General features: G+C 51.4%; 1 protein-coding gene across 2 annotated transcripts in view; it reads left to right on the forward strand.

Moving 5' to 3' along the window:
- COL26A1 (collagen type XXVI alpha 1 chain) overlaps window positions 1-14,988 on the forward strand; it is a 195,538-nt gene that overhangs the window by 43,519 nt on the left and 137,031 nt on the right. For both annotated transcript variants that reach the window (XM_009443635.4, XM_519281.8), the window contains exon 2: window positions 13,402-13,524. In XM_009443635.4, coding sequence (XP_009441910.1) covers window positions 13,402-13,524 — 123 coding nt within the window. The remainder of the gene's footprint in view (window positions 1-13,401; window positions 13,525-14,988) is intronic.

Consider the following 14,988-nt stretch of genomic DNA (forward strand, 5'->3'; position numbering starts at 1 on the left):
CTCAGCTTCCAGCTTCTGCCTCTCCATCCTGCCCCAGCAGGTACTCCTGGAACCCCACTCTGAGTTCCCTTCTTTAAAAACTTTCCATGTGTTGGCCGGGTGCAGTGGTGCAGGCCTGTAGTCCTAGCTACTTGAGAGGTGGAAGAATCTCTTGAGCCCAGGAGTTCTGAGACCAGCCTGGGCGACATAGCAGGACCCCATCTCTGCAAAACATTTCTTAAAAAAATAGCTGGGCATGGTGGCATGCACTTGTAGTCCCAGCTACTTGAGAGCCTGAGGCAGGAGGATTGCTTGAGCCCAGGAGGTTGAGGCTGCAGTGAGCTAGAATTGCATCACTGCACTCCAGCCCGGGCAACAGAACAAGATGCTGTCCCTGTAAAAAACAAACAAGCAAACCTCATCCTACTTTCCACGTTTTCACCTCCTCTTTTCCAATAGGGTGAGTCTCCAAGCTCCTCCAGAGCCAACATGTCTCCACCTTCCACCCCCATCGAGTGGGTATCCTGCTCGCCCCTTCAAGGATGGGGTATCTACTCCACCCACTGTGGGCAGCCCATTGCACTTGTGGGCAGCTCTTCCTGGCAGCGGGTACCTCCTTATCCTGAGCGATGCCTGTCTCCCAGCAGCTTAATGCTCTGACCTGACTCCGTGCCCTCTGGGGCCACGAGAGCAAGTCTGGTCCGACTCCCCTACAGGATGTTGGGGCAGAAAGCTGGCTGCCTTCACCATGGCCCTCCGCTTGTTTCTGCTTGATATTCCTGAGGCACCTGTCCTCAACAGCCCTCACCTGTTCTGCTAGAGAGGGCAGGTCTGAGCCTGAGGAGCCATGGGACCTCCTTTTCACCTGGCCAAATCCCAGGTGATGACTTTTCTTCCCATGGAAGCTCACGGCTCTAACTCTGACATTAGCCTCCCCTCCCTCCCAGCTCAATCACCTTCTGCTTGTAGGACAGTGGCCACAGATATCTCCTCCCGGGGCTCTGGGTGGCAGTTTCTCTGCATTTCTATTGAACCTCATGGCAGACACAGGGAGAGTCCTCAGTGAGGTAGGAGATGGGATTTGACTCTGGAGGTGGGGTGCAGACACTGGACCAAATTGAGGACTAGCTAAAACAGGGAAGAGGTGAAAGCACCTCTCCATAAAACATACCCCCTAGCGCCATAACAATTTACCATTGCCATGGCAACACCCAGAAGTTACAGCCCCTTTCCATGGCAATGACCTGATAACCCAGCAGTTAGCACCCCTTCAAAGTTATCACCCGGAAGTTACCACTTAATCATATGCAAATTAAGGGGCGGGTTATACAGAAATTATGAATAACCTGCCTCTTAATTTGCATACCATTAAGATGGGTATAAATAGGAGTGAAGCTCTGCCTCCGAGCTGCTACTCTGGGCACACTGCCTGTGGGGTAGCCCTACTCTGCAAAGAGCAGAACGTCTGCTGCTGCTGTGCACTGCTGCTTTGATAAATTTGCTAATACCACTGGCTTGCCCTTGAATTCTTTCCTAGGCTAAGCCAAGAACCCTCCCTGGTTAAGCCCCAACACTGAGGCTCACCTATACTGCATCAGTGGAAGAAGATTCTGAGCCAGAGTCTAACATGGAGGGTGTTTATTAGGGATGGCTTTTAGGATAAATCCCTGGGGAAGGGAGGGGACTGAGGCAGGAATGAGCAGAAGGAGACGAGCCTCCATATAGGCCAGGACAGCTGCCCCAGACCCCATGAGGCTCTGCAGCTGGGATGCTCTTTCAGCGTTGTCCCCAGGCAGGGATATGTCCAGGCTTTTCAAGTGCGCCTCCACCAGTCACAGGATGGAGGGTGCCCCAGGAAGAGCTGGGACCTTGGATGAGGTGACTCTGAGCAGCTGAATGATGGATGTCTGTTGACAGCACTTCCTGTAGCTGGGGCTAAAAGCCTTTCTCAATGCAGGGGATCTGGGTGGCAGAGCCCAACATCTACCACAAGGGCTGGTGGGCATGGAGGGGAACAAGGTGTGTTCCTGATGCTATTTTGCTAGTAAGACAGCCTGGGATGGCCTTTGATTTGTAGAGGCCACAACTCCGTTGACTCATGCTGAACTTATTGTTGGCAAGAACCTCTACATCCCATCTGAGGCTTGTCCTCTGGGCTCTGGGGCTGCAGTGCAGGACTTCATATTCGCCTGGTTGTATTTCATGTTGTTAGACTTGGCTCCTTGCTGCGGCTGTGCAGATCTAGCTTGGATCCCAACTCTCTCCTAAGACCCAGGCCCCTGTCTCTGCTGGCTCCTGGTCTTCCACAGTTCCCAGCAGCAGTTTACTGCCTCCCCAGTCGAGGTCTTCCTCTCCTAGAGGCATGGCCTCAAGAAGACAGACAGCCACGTGCCAAGACCCAGATCGTCTGGCTGTTTAGCAAAGTGTCTAAGAGTTGCCCGTTGACTTGTTGTTGCCTTGGACATGTTATTTACTCCTTCCTGTGCCTCAGTTTCCTTCTCTGTAAAAGTAGAATAATAACAGTACTTACCACCCAGAGTTGGGTGAAGATGATCAGGACACCTTGCTTAGGTAGCAGAATGAGGAGGGGAAGAGAAACCACTCCATGCGCTTGGCTGGGGTCTGAACCACACTCAACTCTCATCTCACTGGTTTCAAACAGGAGTAGGGATAGTTCCTCCTCCTTGCTATTTTTCCTGGTCCTTGAGGGATATGGGTAAGAAGGACCTATGAGGGGATATTTTATTTGCTCTCTGATTATCCACCTGTTCTCATTAGCAAAGTGGATGGAGCATGGGGTTGGGAATGAGAAGACTGAGTTTCAAGGCATAAATTTACTACATACTCATTCTGTGACTTGTGGTCTTCTCTGGAGTTTCTTATCTGTAAAATTCCTGCATGTCACGTTGAGAAGATCGAACAGAAGAATGTACATGTATTCATTTGCCAGGGCTGCCATGCCACCGACTGGGTGGCTTAAACAAAAGAAATTTATCTTCTCATAGTTCTGGAAGCTGGAAGTAGAAGCTGGAAGTAGATCAAGGTGTGTTACCACCTGATCAGGGTTCTCACCCACCATGCAGATGCAGCCAAAATACTGAAACAGCAGGTGTTGCAGCAGAGAAAGCAATTATTTCAAGGCAACTGAGCGAGGAGGACAGGAGATAGTTCTCAAATCCACCTTCCTGAGATTTCAGAGGCTAGGGTCTTTTTTTTTTTTTTGAGATGGAGTCTCGCTCTGTTGCCCAGGCGGGAGTGCAGTGGTGTGATCTCTGCTCACAGCAACCTCCACCTCCCGGGTTCATGCCATTCTCCTGTTTCAGCCTCCCGAGTAGCTGGGACTACAGGTGCCCACCACCACGCCCGGCTAATTTTTTGTGTTTTTAGTAGAGACAGGGTTTCACCATGTTAGCCAGGATGGTCTTGATCTCCTGACCTCATGATCCACCCGCCTCAGCCTCCCAAAGTGCTGGGATTATGGGTGTGAGCCACCGCACCTGGCCAGAGGCTAGGGTTTTTAAGGTTGGTTTGGTGGGCAGGGGGCTAGGGAATGGGTGCTACTGATTGGTTGGGCATGAACTCTTAAGGATGTTAAAACTATCTTTGTGCACCAAGTCCATTTCTGGGTGGTGGAGGGTCATGGATCGCTGGGCCAGCTGGTGTTCGTTGGTTCATCAGTTCATCTGAATGCAAACTCTAAAAAGTATTGCAAAGACCAGTCTTAGGTTTCACAATAACATGACTCCTGAATGCTAAGTTATTACAGAAGAGCAAACTAGGGAAAAATAGTGGGTTCTTGTTTTACCGTACCTGCATCTTAGCAACTTTTGGTTGTCACAAAAGAAGTTACATGACTAAGGATCATTGTTCTTAAGAAAAGAAGTTTATTAATCTTGTTGGACAGCCTGCCTGGGACTAGGAGAGGAAGGTAGTGAATTATTAGTGACTACTGTCTGTTGAAATGACTGTACATGTAATCATGCATAAAGGATGAAAAGGTCAGAGAGAGAGGAAAAAATATATAACAAACATCTTATGATTGAGTTCTCCCGGGTTCAAGAGATTCTCCTGCCTCAGCCTCCTGAGTAGCTGGGACTACAGGTGTGCACCACCATGCCCGGCTAATTTTGGTGTGTGTGTGTGTGTGTGTGTGTGTGTGTGTTTTGAGACGGAGTCTTGCTCTGTAGCCCAGGCTGGAGTGGAATGTCATGATCTCAGTTCATTACAACCTCTGCCTCCTAGGTTCAAGTGATTCTTCTACCTCACCCTTCCAGAGTGCTAGGATTTCAGGCATGAGGCACCACACCCAGCTAATTTTTTTTCTAATTTTTTTTGTAGAGCTGGGGTCTTGCTACGTTGCCCAGGCTGGGCAAACCTTAGTTCTAACAGAGCTTCTTGAACACAGTTGGCAGGCAACCTCACTGGCACTGGCCTTTCTGAGGGATTGGGCAGGTGTGGCCAGGTAATTAGAACAGTGAGGGCAGGTGTGGTGCTGGGGAGCTGGGCCTGAAGCTGGACACCCCCAACCTTGAGATGGCTCAGATCCTGCTGGGGCTCAGGTCCTGGCACAGACCACAGCCCAGAGCAGCTGCTGTGGTTGAGCTGAGTGACTGTGGATGGGAGGGCTCCTTCTGGGATGCAGGAGTTGGGGTCGGAGCAACAGAACTTTACCAGGCCTGCCCTGTGTCCGCCGTCTTCAGGAGCTGGGAGTCTTCCCATAGGACGAAGGCTAAGACAGAGGCATACAAGGGGCCCTGTGGGACAGGAGAACCTTTCCTGGCTGGAGGGTCAGGGAAGGCTCGTGGGAGGGACACGGCCACGTCTGTGCTTGAGAGGGCGCCCTCTGGTGGTAGATAGAGGAGACTGCAGGCTGGGAGGGCAGGAGGGGCCGAGGTTCAGGACCACCATGGGAGGGGCGTCAGGACGCGGACTTGCAGGCACGGTGCCTAATTGGCTGTAAGGAGGCAGGGAAGGGAGGGAGGAAAGGAGAAGGTGGAGTCTGGGTGATTTGCTCCTGGTAAGGAAACGGGGAACTTAGAGGTGCTGGCCTCCAAGCTGGAGGAGCAAGTCGGGGTTGAATAGTGATGGATTCAGTTGGATTGGACAGGTTGGCATTGTGTGTACTGCAGTGTCCTGTGGGACATGACGGTGTGTGACCACTGTCTAGGCAAGCAGGCAGGCACAGTGGTGACTCAACAGGGGGCCAGGACAGAGCTCAGGATGAGGAAATGGGGACAGACTGTGTGGTTCTGGTGGAAAGGAGGGGGGCACTGGCAAGGCCTTGGGGCCTTGCAGAATTGCTTGAGCCCAGGAGGTCAAGGCTGCAGTGAGCTATGATTGTGCCACTGCACTCCAGCCTGGGCAACAGAACAAGACTCCATTCCAAAACAAAAGAAAAAACAAAAGCCCTGGTCTCTGACTCAGGCTCGGGACTCAAGTGTCCTGGGGAGGGAGGGGACGCATGAGATCAACCCTCAAAGCAAAGCTCAGTTAGGAGCACTGGGGCTTGGGAGGCCAAGCCTGAGGCCGGGGTAGAGGTGGTGAGGTAGGAGGTGGAACTTGACTCCAGGGGCAGAGCTTGGACACCAAACCAAATTGATGACTAGCTAAACAAAACAGGTCGGGGCGGAAGCGCCTCCCCATAAGACACGCCCACCAGTGCGCCATGTCAGTTTCCCATTGCCATGACAACACCAGGAGTTACCACCCCTTTCCATGACAACGACCCAACAACCCTAAAGCTACCACCCTCATCCTGGAAGTTTACGCATAAACCACCCCCAATTTGCATACAATTAAAAGTGGGGCCGGCACAGTGGCTCATGCCTGTAATCCCAGCACTTTGGGAGGCCCAGGCGGGCAGATCATTTGAGGTCAGGAGTTTGACACCAGCCTGATCAGTATGGTGAAACCCCATCTCTACTAAAAGTATAAAAATTAGCCAGGCGTGGTGGCGTGCACCTGCAATCCCAGCCACTAGGGAGGCTGAGACAGGAGAATCCCATGAACCTGGGAGGCAGAGGTTGTAATGAGCCAAGATTGCATCGCTGCCCTTCAGCCTGGGCCACAGAGCCAGACTCCGTCTCAAAAAAAAAAAAAAAAAAAAAAAAAAAAAAAGTGGGTATAGATATGAGTGCAGCCCTGCCTCTGAGCTGCTACTCTGGGCACACTGCCTCTGGGGTAGCCCTGCTCTGCAGGGAGCATGACCTCTGCTGCTGCTGTGCACTGCCACTTCAATAAAAGTTGCAACACCACTGGCTTGTCCTTGAATTCTTTCCTGGGGGAAACTAAGAACCCTCCCTGGCTAAGCCTCAATTTTGGGGCTCCCTTGTCCCATGTCACCAGGGCAATGTGGGGAAGAGGCTGCTTCAGCAGCATCTCTTAGGGCGGCAGGCAGCCTCGGAGAGGGGTTGACTGGTCACATTCCGAGATGGGCATGAACCTGGGAAGTGTCCTGAAGATCTCTCTATCGCATCATGACATGATTTCCTGAAATCACTTAGCACTTGTTTTCTCTATTAACCCCCAATTAAGGATTTGATGGCTCAGCCAAGTCACAGAGCCAAACGCCTGGTGGGGTGAAAGTGCTGTGCAAGCAAGCCTTGAGCTGGTGGTGGCTCAGGACGGTTTGATTGCTCCTCCCCCTAGGTGAAGTGGGCCTCTTCTTGCAAGAAAAAGAGACTTGTGGCCGGGCGCGGTGGCTCGTGCCTGTAATCCCAGCACTTTGGGAGGCTAAGGCAGGTAGATCAGTTGAGGTCAGGAGTTCCAGACCAGTCTGGCCAACATGGCGAAACCCAGTCTCTACTAAAAATACAAAATATTAGCCGGGTATGGTGGCGGATGACTGTAATCCCAGCTACTTGGGAGGCTGAGATAGGAAAATTGTTTGAACCCAGGAGGTGGAGGCTGTAATGAGCTGAGATCATGCCATCGCACTCCAGCCTGGGCCACAAGAGTAAAACTCCATCTCAAGAAAAGAAAGGAAAACAAAGGAAATGAAAGGAAAGGAAAGAAACAGAAAAGAAGAAAAGAAAAGAAAAAGAAAAGGAGACTTGTTGGGGAGCAGATCCGTCCTCAAGACCTTTGCTAGGAGTGAGTTTACTGTCTTGGACCCTCCCTGAGTGCTCAGCTGGGGAGAAAGGAAGGGAAATGAGGAAGGAACATTGCTGAGATGATGCCCAGAGATAATGCCAGTCCCTTCCCATCCTGATGGAGGCTGCCAGGAGTGTGTTCATTTCTTGGCAGTTCGAGGACCAGGCCTGCCACGTCCCAGTTCTGTCCTCCTGGGTCAGTCCTTCCAGGAGGGTTGTGAAAGGGACATATGTCTCCTGCTAAGCACCTTTCTGGGTGCAGTTATTTTATGGCCCCCAGAGCACTGTTCACCCACTGCTGTGCATCCGCCATAGTCAGGAGCTGAGGTGCGCAGGTGGGCGGTGGCAGGACGACACCACCAGACAGCAGACAGAGGCAGACAAAACACTCAGGATGCAGGGATCCTAGGGGCAAGGCAATGGGGGTCCCCACAACCGTGGCTACCTGGGGATGCACAGGCTTTAGAGCTCCATCTGGAAAGGCCTGGAGCCCTTTCCTTGTCTCTGCCTCCCTTATTCATTGTTTTTGGCCAGGTTTTGATTTTTGGAAGCCATTTCCAGTCCATTTAAAGACCAAATGTTCTGGAGATGGTGATTCGAGGTATTTGGAAATGTTTTCCAATTCACAGCTCATTTCTCTATGGAAAGCCCTGACTCAGTGTGGTTCAGAGATGCTGGACGGCCTGTCTGTTCTAGAACCCTTGGGGCGGATCTCAGGATCCCACATTAAACCATCCTGAGGAAAGTCAGTCTCTCTCTCTCTCTCTCTCTCTCGCTCTCGCTCTCTCGCTCTCACTCTGTGTTTGTGTGTGTGTGTGTGTGTGTGTGTGTGTCGGAGTCTTGCTCTGTCACGCTGGCTGGAGTGTAGTGGCACGAACTCGGCTCACTGCAACCTCTACCTCCCGGGCTCAAGCAATTCTCCCGCCTCAGCCTCCCGAGCAGCTGGGATCACAGGCACCTGCCACCACACCTGGCTAATTTTTTATTTTTATTAGAGACGAGGTTTCGCCATGTTGGCCAGGCTGATCTCAAACTCCTGACCTCATGTGATCCGCCCATCTCGGCCTCCCAAAGTGCTGGGATTACAGGCATGAGCCACTGCGCCCGGCTCACCTTTCTTTTTGGAAACACACACTGAGTGCTTGAGCTGGAGCTGAGGCTTTCCAGTAGAATCAAAGGAAGGGCCTAGGCTGCTGAAGTCTCCCACAGTTTCAGGACCTTTTTAATTGGCAGAGGTGGAATTCACAGTTTGTACTGGGTAGGTGGGATCCCGCCAGTCCTCGGGTCAGGAAGACTAGACTCCCTTTGCAGCTCAGCCTGTGGTTTGAGCTGTAGCTATGGGCAATGAAGTTTAACCTCTTAGACTTTCTTTTCCATCTGCAAACTAGGACTGTCTTTAAGCTGTTAGATTCCTTTGTAGGGTTTAAGTAACCAGTTGATTAAGAATGATGCTTTGATTTTGGTAATGCTGCATGATTTACACACTACTGACTGGGATGTGTTCATTTAGTCCTGATCATAACCCCCCCCCCCTTTTTTTTTTTTTGAGACGGAGTCTCTCTCTCTGTCGCCCAGGCTGGAGTGCCGTGGTGCGATCTCGGCTCACTGCAACCTCCGCCTCTCAGGTTCAAGCGACTCTTCTGCCACAGCCTCCCCAGTAGCTGGGATTACAGGCGCCCTCCACCATGCCCGGCTAATTTTTTGTATTTTTAGTAGAGACTGGGTTTCACCATGTTGGCCAGACTGGTCTCGAACTCCTGACTTCAGATGATCTACCCGCCTTGGTTTCTCAAAGTGCTGTGTTTACAGGCGTGAGCCACTGTGCCAAGCCTCATCATAACCTTAAAAGTTAGATTTTAAATATAACTGAGGCTCAGAGAAGGGACATCACTCTGCCTAAGTCATACAGCAGGTTTGTGGCAGAACCTGGTTTTAAACTAGGTTTCCTGGTGCCTGTGAGAAGAGGGCTCAACTTTTCACTACTTTCCCTTTTCTTCCATGTTTTTGTTTTGTTTTGTTTTGTTTTGTTTTGAGACAGGGTCTGGCTCTGTCATCCAGACTGGAGTGCAGTGGTGCGATCATAGCTCTCTCTAGCCTTGATCCCTGATCTCAAGCGATCCTCCTGCCTCAGCCTCCCGAGTAGCTGGGACCACAGGCATGTGCCACCATGCCTGGCTAATTTTTACTTTTTATTGTATAGAGATGGGGTCTTGCCGTGTTGCCCAGGTTAGTCTGGAACTTCTGGGCTCAAGTGATCCTCCCACCTCAGCCTTCCAAAGTGCTGGGATTATAGGCGTGAGCCACTGCACCCAACCCCTTTCACGTATTTTTGAGTGTGCTAGTACTGGTAATATGTATTTTCCTAGAAAATTGTCCAGTAGTCAGGATTTTTGAAATTTTTTGATGTAAGATTATACCTAATATTTGCTTATACATTTAAATCTCTATATGGAATTTTTTTTTCTTGTTCTTCATGTCTATTAAACCTGAGTTTAGCAGGGCATGGTGGCTCACGCCTGGAATCCCAGCCCTTTGGGAAGCCGAGGTGGGACGATCACCTGAGCCCAGGAGTTTGAGACCAGCCTGGGCAACATAGCTAGACCCTGTTTCTACAAAAATGCAAAAGTTAGCCAGCGTGTTGGTGCACACCTGTGGTCCCAGCTATCTGGGAGGCTGAGATGGGAGGATTGCATGAGCCCAGGAGGTTGAGGCTGTGGTGAGCCATGATCGTGCCACTACACTCCTGACCTCAAGTGATCCACCCACCTCGGCCTCCCAAAGTACTGGGATTACAGGCATGAGCTACCACACCCAGCCTGAACTCATGTCTTTCTTCAGCTCTTGTAAATTTTCTTGTTATTTCTTCAAGTACATGCTTCTCTTTGTTCTTTTTTGATCATGCCTTCCAGAGCTACTACTATATAGATGTTGGTCCTTGGTCTTCCTCTAGGTCCCTTGTTGCCTGTTTCTGCCTGTTTTCCATCTCCTTTTCTTTTTGCAGTGGCTACTGGGAAAGGTCACAGCTTAGATTTGCAGCTCATTGGTTTGCCCTTTAGCTGTTTCCATTCTGTTTTTCATAGTCATACATTTCACTTCTAAGATATTGCATTTTTTTATTTCATATTTTTTTTGTGTGTATGTCACAGGGTCTTGCTCTGTCACCCAGGTTGGAGTGCAGCGGTGCGATCATGGCTCACTGCAGTCTCAAACTCCTGTGCTCCAGCGATCCTCCTGCCTCAGCCTCCTGAGTAGCTGGGACCACAGGCATGTCAGGGACCATGCCCGGCTAATTTTTGTATATTTTTGTAGATACAGTGTTTCACCATGTTGCCCAGGCTGGTCTAAACTCCTGGTCAAACTCCTGGGGTCAAGCTATCCACCCGCCTCAGCCTCCCAAAGTGCTGGGATTACGGGTGTGAGCCACCATGCCTGGCCAGAATTTTTTAGTGAGTGATACATTGTCTTATTTCTTTGAGGACATTAATTATGCTTTAAAAAATTGTCTCCATCTATTTGCTTTACTATTTTTTAAGGGGATGTGATTTATTGCCTGTTGAGTTGGTGCCTTTCTTCCATGATACTGGCCTTTTTTCCTCAAATAATTTGAAAGTCTTGGTATCTGGGGTTTTCCATTAGCTTGTTTCTGTTTCCTGAGAATTTGTCTGTTGGTGGGCTGGAGGTATGGATGAAGAATGGGAAACGAGTGTGTAAGAATTCATTTATCTGTCTGACTTTGAGAGTGACCCTGTTTCTCCTGGAGGTCACAAGCTTTTTTTTTTTTCTTTTTTCCATCCCCCAAGACTGAAAGGTCACCAGTTTTTGAGGTCAGCCAGCACCCACTCCTGTGACCATACCTACCTTAGGACAGGTGAATCCAATGCCTGATATCTTTTTTTTTTTTTTTTTTTAAAATAGAGACAGGGTCTCGCTCTGTCACCCAGGCCAAAGTGCAGTGGCACTATCATATCTATGTATCTCTACATATCTATAGATACAGGTATATCTATATATCTAGACATAGATATAGAGATATATCTATAGATATCTATATCTATAATATATTTATATCTTGAGATGGAGTCTTACTCTGTCATCCAGGCTAGAGTGCAGTGGTGCGATCTCGGCTCACTGCAACTTCTGCCTCCTGGGTTCAAGTGATTCTCCCGTCTCAGCCTCCCAAGTAGCTGGGTCTACGGGTGTGTGCCACCAAGCCTGGCTATTTGTTTTTGCATTTTTAGTAGAGACAGGGTTTCTCCATGTTGGCCAGGCTGGTCTCGAACTCCTGACCTCAGGTGATCTGCCCACTTTGACCTCCCAAAGTGCTGGGATTACAGGCATGAGTCACCATGCCCAGTCGTATATATATAATTTTTGTAGAGACAGGATCTTGCTATGTTGCCCAGGCTAGTCTAGAATTCCTAAGCTCAAGCGATTCTCCCACCTTGGCCTCCCAAAATGCTGGGATTATGAGTGTGAGCCACCGCACTCAGCCTCCAATGCCTGATTCCTGAAACCAGCAGGGACAAGGACCCGGGTCCTACCTGTCCAGCTCTTTCTATGGTGGTCCCCTAACCAATCTCTCTGACGGTCACCTTTGGGTCCCTCTCTACCTCCTCATCTGCATCTGCGCCCCCATGTGGCTCCTAGCTTCAGCCCTGGTCCTCTTTTGTGTGTTTCTGGCTGTGATTTTTGCCTTCAATGTGGGCCCATCTACTTTCTGTCTCTTAGGGACCCCTCCAAATGTCTGGCCCATTGCTTCTCTCTTTCCAATGCCCTTGAGGACTTTTTTTCTTATTTTATTTTATTATTTTTTTAGACAGGGTCTCGCTCTGTCACCCAGGCAAGAGTGCAGTGGCATGATCACAGCTTACTGTAGCCTCAACCTCCTGGGCTCAAGTGATACTCCTGCCTCAGCCTCTTGAGTGGCTAGGACTATAGGCGTGTGCCACCACAGGTAATTTTTAAATATTTTTGTAGAGATGGGGTCTCGCTATGTTGCCCAGACTGGTCTCAAACTCCTGGGCTCAAGTGATCCATCCTCCTCGGACCCCAAAAGTGCTGAGCCACCACCCGGCCGGGGACTTATTTTTTAATTTTCAATTTCTAGGCTATGGGGATGGGAGGAGGAGGTGGGAGCACCTTAACCTGATCCCGTATTGTTTGTGTACGTCCCTTCCTCTTTCCTCCTCTCCACTGCCCAAGCTTGCTGCCCCTTGCTTCTTGTACTCTGAAGGCATTTATTCCCTAGCCCGGCAGGTCACATGTCTCTTCCTTTCTCCTGGCTCCTCCCCTTCCTTCAGCCTTCTGGCTCTTTCTTTCTTTCTCTCTCTCTCTCTCTCTGGCTCTTTCCCTTCCTCCCTCCCTCCCTCTCTCCTTCTCTCTCTCTCTCTCTGGCTCTTTCCCTTCCTCCCTCCCTCCCTCTCTCCTTCTCTCTCTCATTCCTCCTCCCCTCCTCTCTCCTCCCCCCCCTTCTCCCTTCCTCTCCTCCTCTCTTCAGGGTTTCACTCTGTTGCCCAGGCTGTAGTGAAGTAGCATGATCATAGCCACTATGATCCTGCGCTCAAGCCATCCCCGCCCCAGCCTCCTGAGTAGCTGGGACTACATGTGTGTGCCACCACGCCTGGGCTAATTTTTTAATTTTTATTTTGTAGAGGCAGGGTCTCACTATGTGGCTCAGGCTGATCTTGAACTCCTGGGCTCAAGAGATCCTCCTGCCTCAGCCTCCTAAAGTGCTAGGATTACAAGTGTGAGCCACTGTGCCTGGCCTGGCCACTTCCCATTGCAGGCAAGTCTCTAGACTTGCCGTGGTGTCTCTCCGCTCTGTGCCTGTTACACCGCTGCTTCCCCTGCTGGCTTCGTCCCCTCTCACGGCCCCCACACATTGGTCAGTTGGTCGGTTGGTCGGTTGGCTAACTTATCTTGCACTACTCAGCTGGTGGCCTCAGGGCCTGCTGGGCGAGATGCCCTGCTCCGTTCCTGTAGCTTGTGTGTTCACCACGTGGTGGAACGTGTTACTTGCTGTTCCTATGGACTGTGTCATCTCCTCTCCCCACCAGGGTGAGATTTCCACGGGCAGGGCTGAGTCTTTCTCACCAATTCCACACTGAGTGGTCAGTGACGGGAATGATGCCAAGGCTTGGTGGCCAAGGGTTGCAAGTGTTCTCTCTTCCCCTCAGACCGAGACAGAGGGTCTCAGTGGGCCCCCCATCCAAGAGAGCGAGCCTCCACCCCAGGTTTGCGGGGGCCCCTCCCTGTCCAGCACGACCCCCTGACCCGAAGTTGGCAGCTCTGGGAACAGGCAGGGCTCATGTGACTGTTGCTCTCTCCACAGGCACTGGTGCCATCACATGGTGACACGGACGGTGTCCTGCCAGGTGCAGAATGGCTCGGAGACGGTGGTCCAGCGCGTGTATCAGAGCTGCCGGTGGCCGGGGCCCTGTGCCAACCTCGTAAGGTAAAGGCCGCTGGGCTAGCCTGCTCTGCCCTTCCCTCCCATTCCCTCGGACAAACCCAGTCCCAGGATGGCTCTGGGAGAAGCTGGGCTGTGCTCACAGACAAAGGCTGAGCATGCATTTATGGAGCACCTTCTGTATATAAGGCATGGGTGTGTGTATATAGGGTATATATGTGTGTGTGCAAAGATGTCAGAGACATGCTCCTACCGCAACAGAACCACACAACCCAGTGGGTGTTTGACAGACAGAAGACCACCACAGATGAGTGGGGTATGGGATCCGAGGTCGGGGAAGGCCAGGTGGGGTTGAAGAGGGAACCAACCAGCCTTATGGCTCCAGGCTGGAACGAGGGGCTATAATGACCTTGGAAATCCAGCCTGTCTTTGGCCCCATCCATCACAGGCCTGGCCCCTGGCAGCACTGCCCCACTCACCAGGCATGTCCCTCTCACTGGCCCTACTTGTTACTGGACCTGCCCCTCACGAGGCCTGCCTTTCACCAGCCCTGACCCTCATGAGCCCCACCCTTCACCAGCCCTGCCCCCACCAGCCTTGCCCCTCACCAGCCCTGCCCCTACCAGCCACACCCCTCGCCAGCCACACCCCTCACCAGGCCCTCCCTCTCACCAGCCCCGCCCATAGTCAGCCCTTCCCTCTCACCAGCCCCTCCCTCTCACCAGCCCCGCCCATAGTCAGCCCCTCCCTCTCACCAGCCCCGCCCATAGTCAGCCCTTCCCTCTCACTAGCCCTGACCAGACCACAGGCTTCAGGGACTCTTCAGCATCCGCAGAGAGATCTTGCTGTCAGACACCAGCATTCAGGGTCTCCAAAGTTCCAACTCTCCTTCTTTTCCCTTCTTCCTCCTCTCCAGGCCGTGCTTAGCTCCAGGGACTGGCTTCCCCAAACCACTCTCCCCACAGCCTGCCCAGCCTGGGGCCTCTACCCCAAGCACCGTGGAGCTGCTGTCCTCAAACTCCAAATCCCTTCCCCTCCTTTGTGCCCTCCCTAACGGGACATTTTGCCTGGGTCAGGGTTCTCCAGAGAAACAGAACCAATAGGAAGGGATGGGGGAGAGGGAGAGTGGGAGAGAGATTGAAATGGTAAGGAATTGGCTTGTATGATTATGGAGACTGGCGATTATTCCAAACCTGCAGGGTGGGCTAGCTGGCTGAGACCCAGGGAGGAGAGCTGATGTTGCAGCTTGAGATGGGCTGGCTGCTGGTCAAATGCCTCCTTTCTCCGGGGAAGTCAGTCTTTTTCTTAAAGCCTTCGACTGATTGGACAAGGCCCACCCACATTATAGAGGGCAACCTGCTTTACTCCAAGTCTACTGATTTAAATTAATCTTGGCTGGGTGCGGTGGCTCATGCTTGTAATCCCAGCACTTTGGGAGGATGAGGTGGGTGGATCACTTGAGGTCAGGACTTTGAGAGCAGCCTGGACAACATGGCGAAACCCAGTTTC

The sequence above is a fragment of the Pan troglodytes genome, chromosome 6 (assembly GCF_028858775.2).
Source record: "Pan troglodytes isolate AG18354 chromosome 6, NHGRI_mPanTro3-v2.0_pri, whole genome shotgun sequence".
Classification (NCBI taxonomy): domain Eukaryota; kingdom Metazoa; phylum Chordata; class Mammalia; order Primates; family Hominidae; genus Pan; species Pan troglodytes.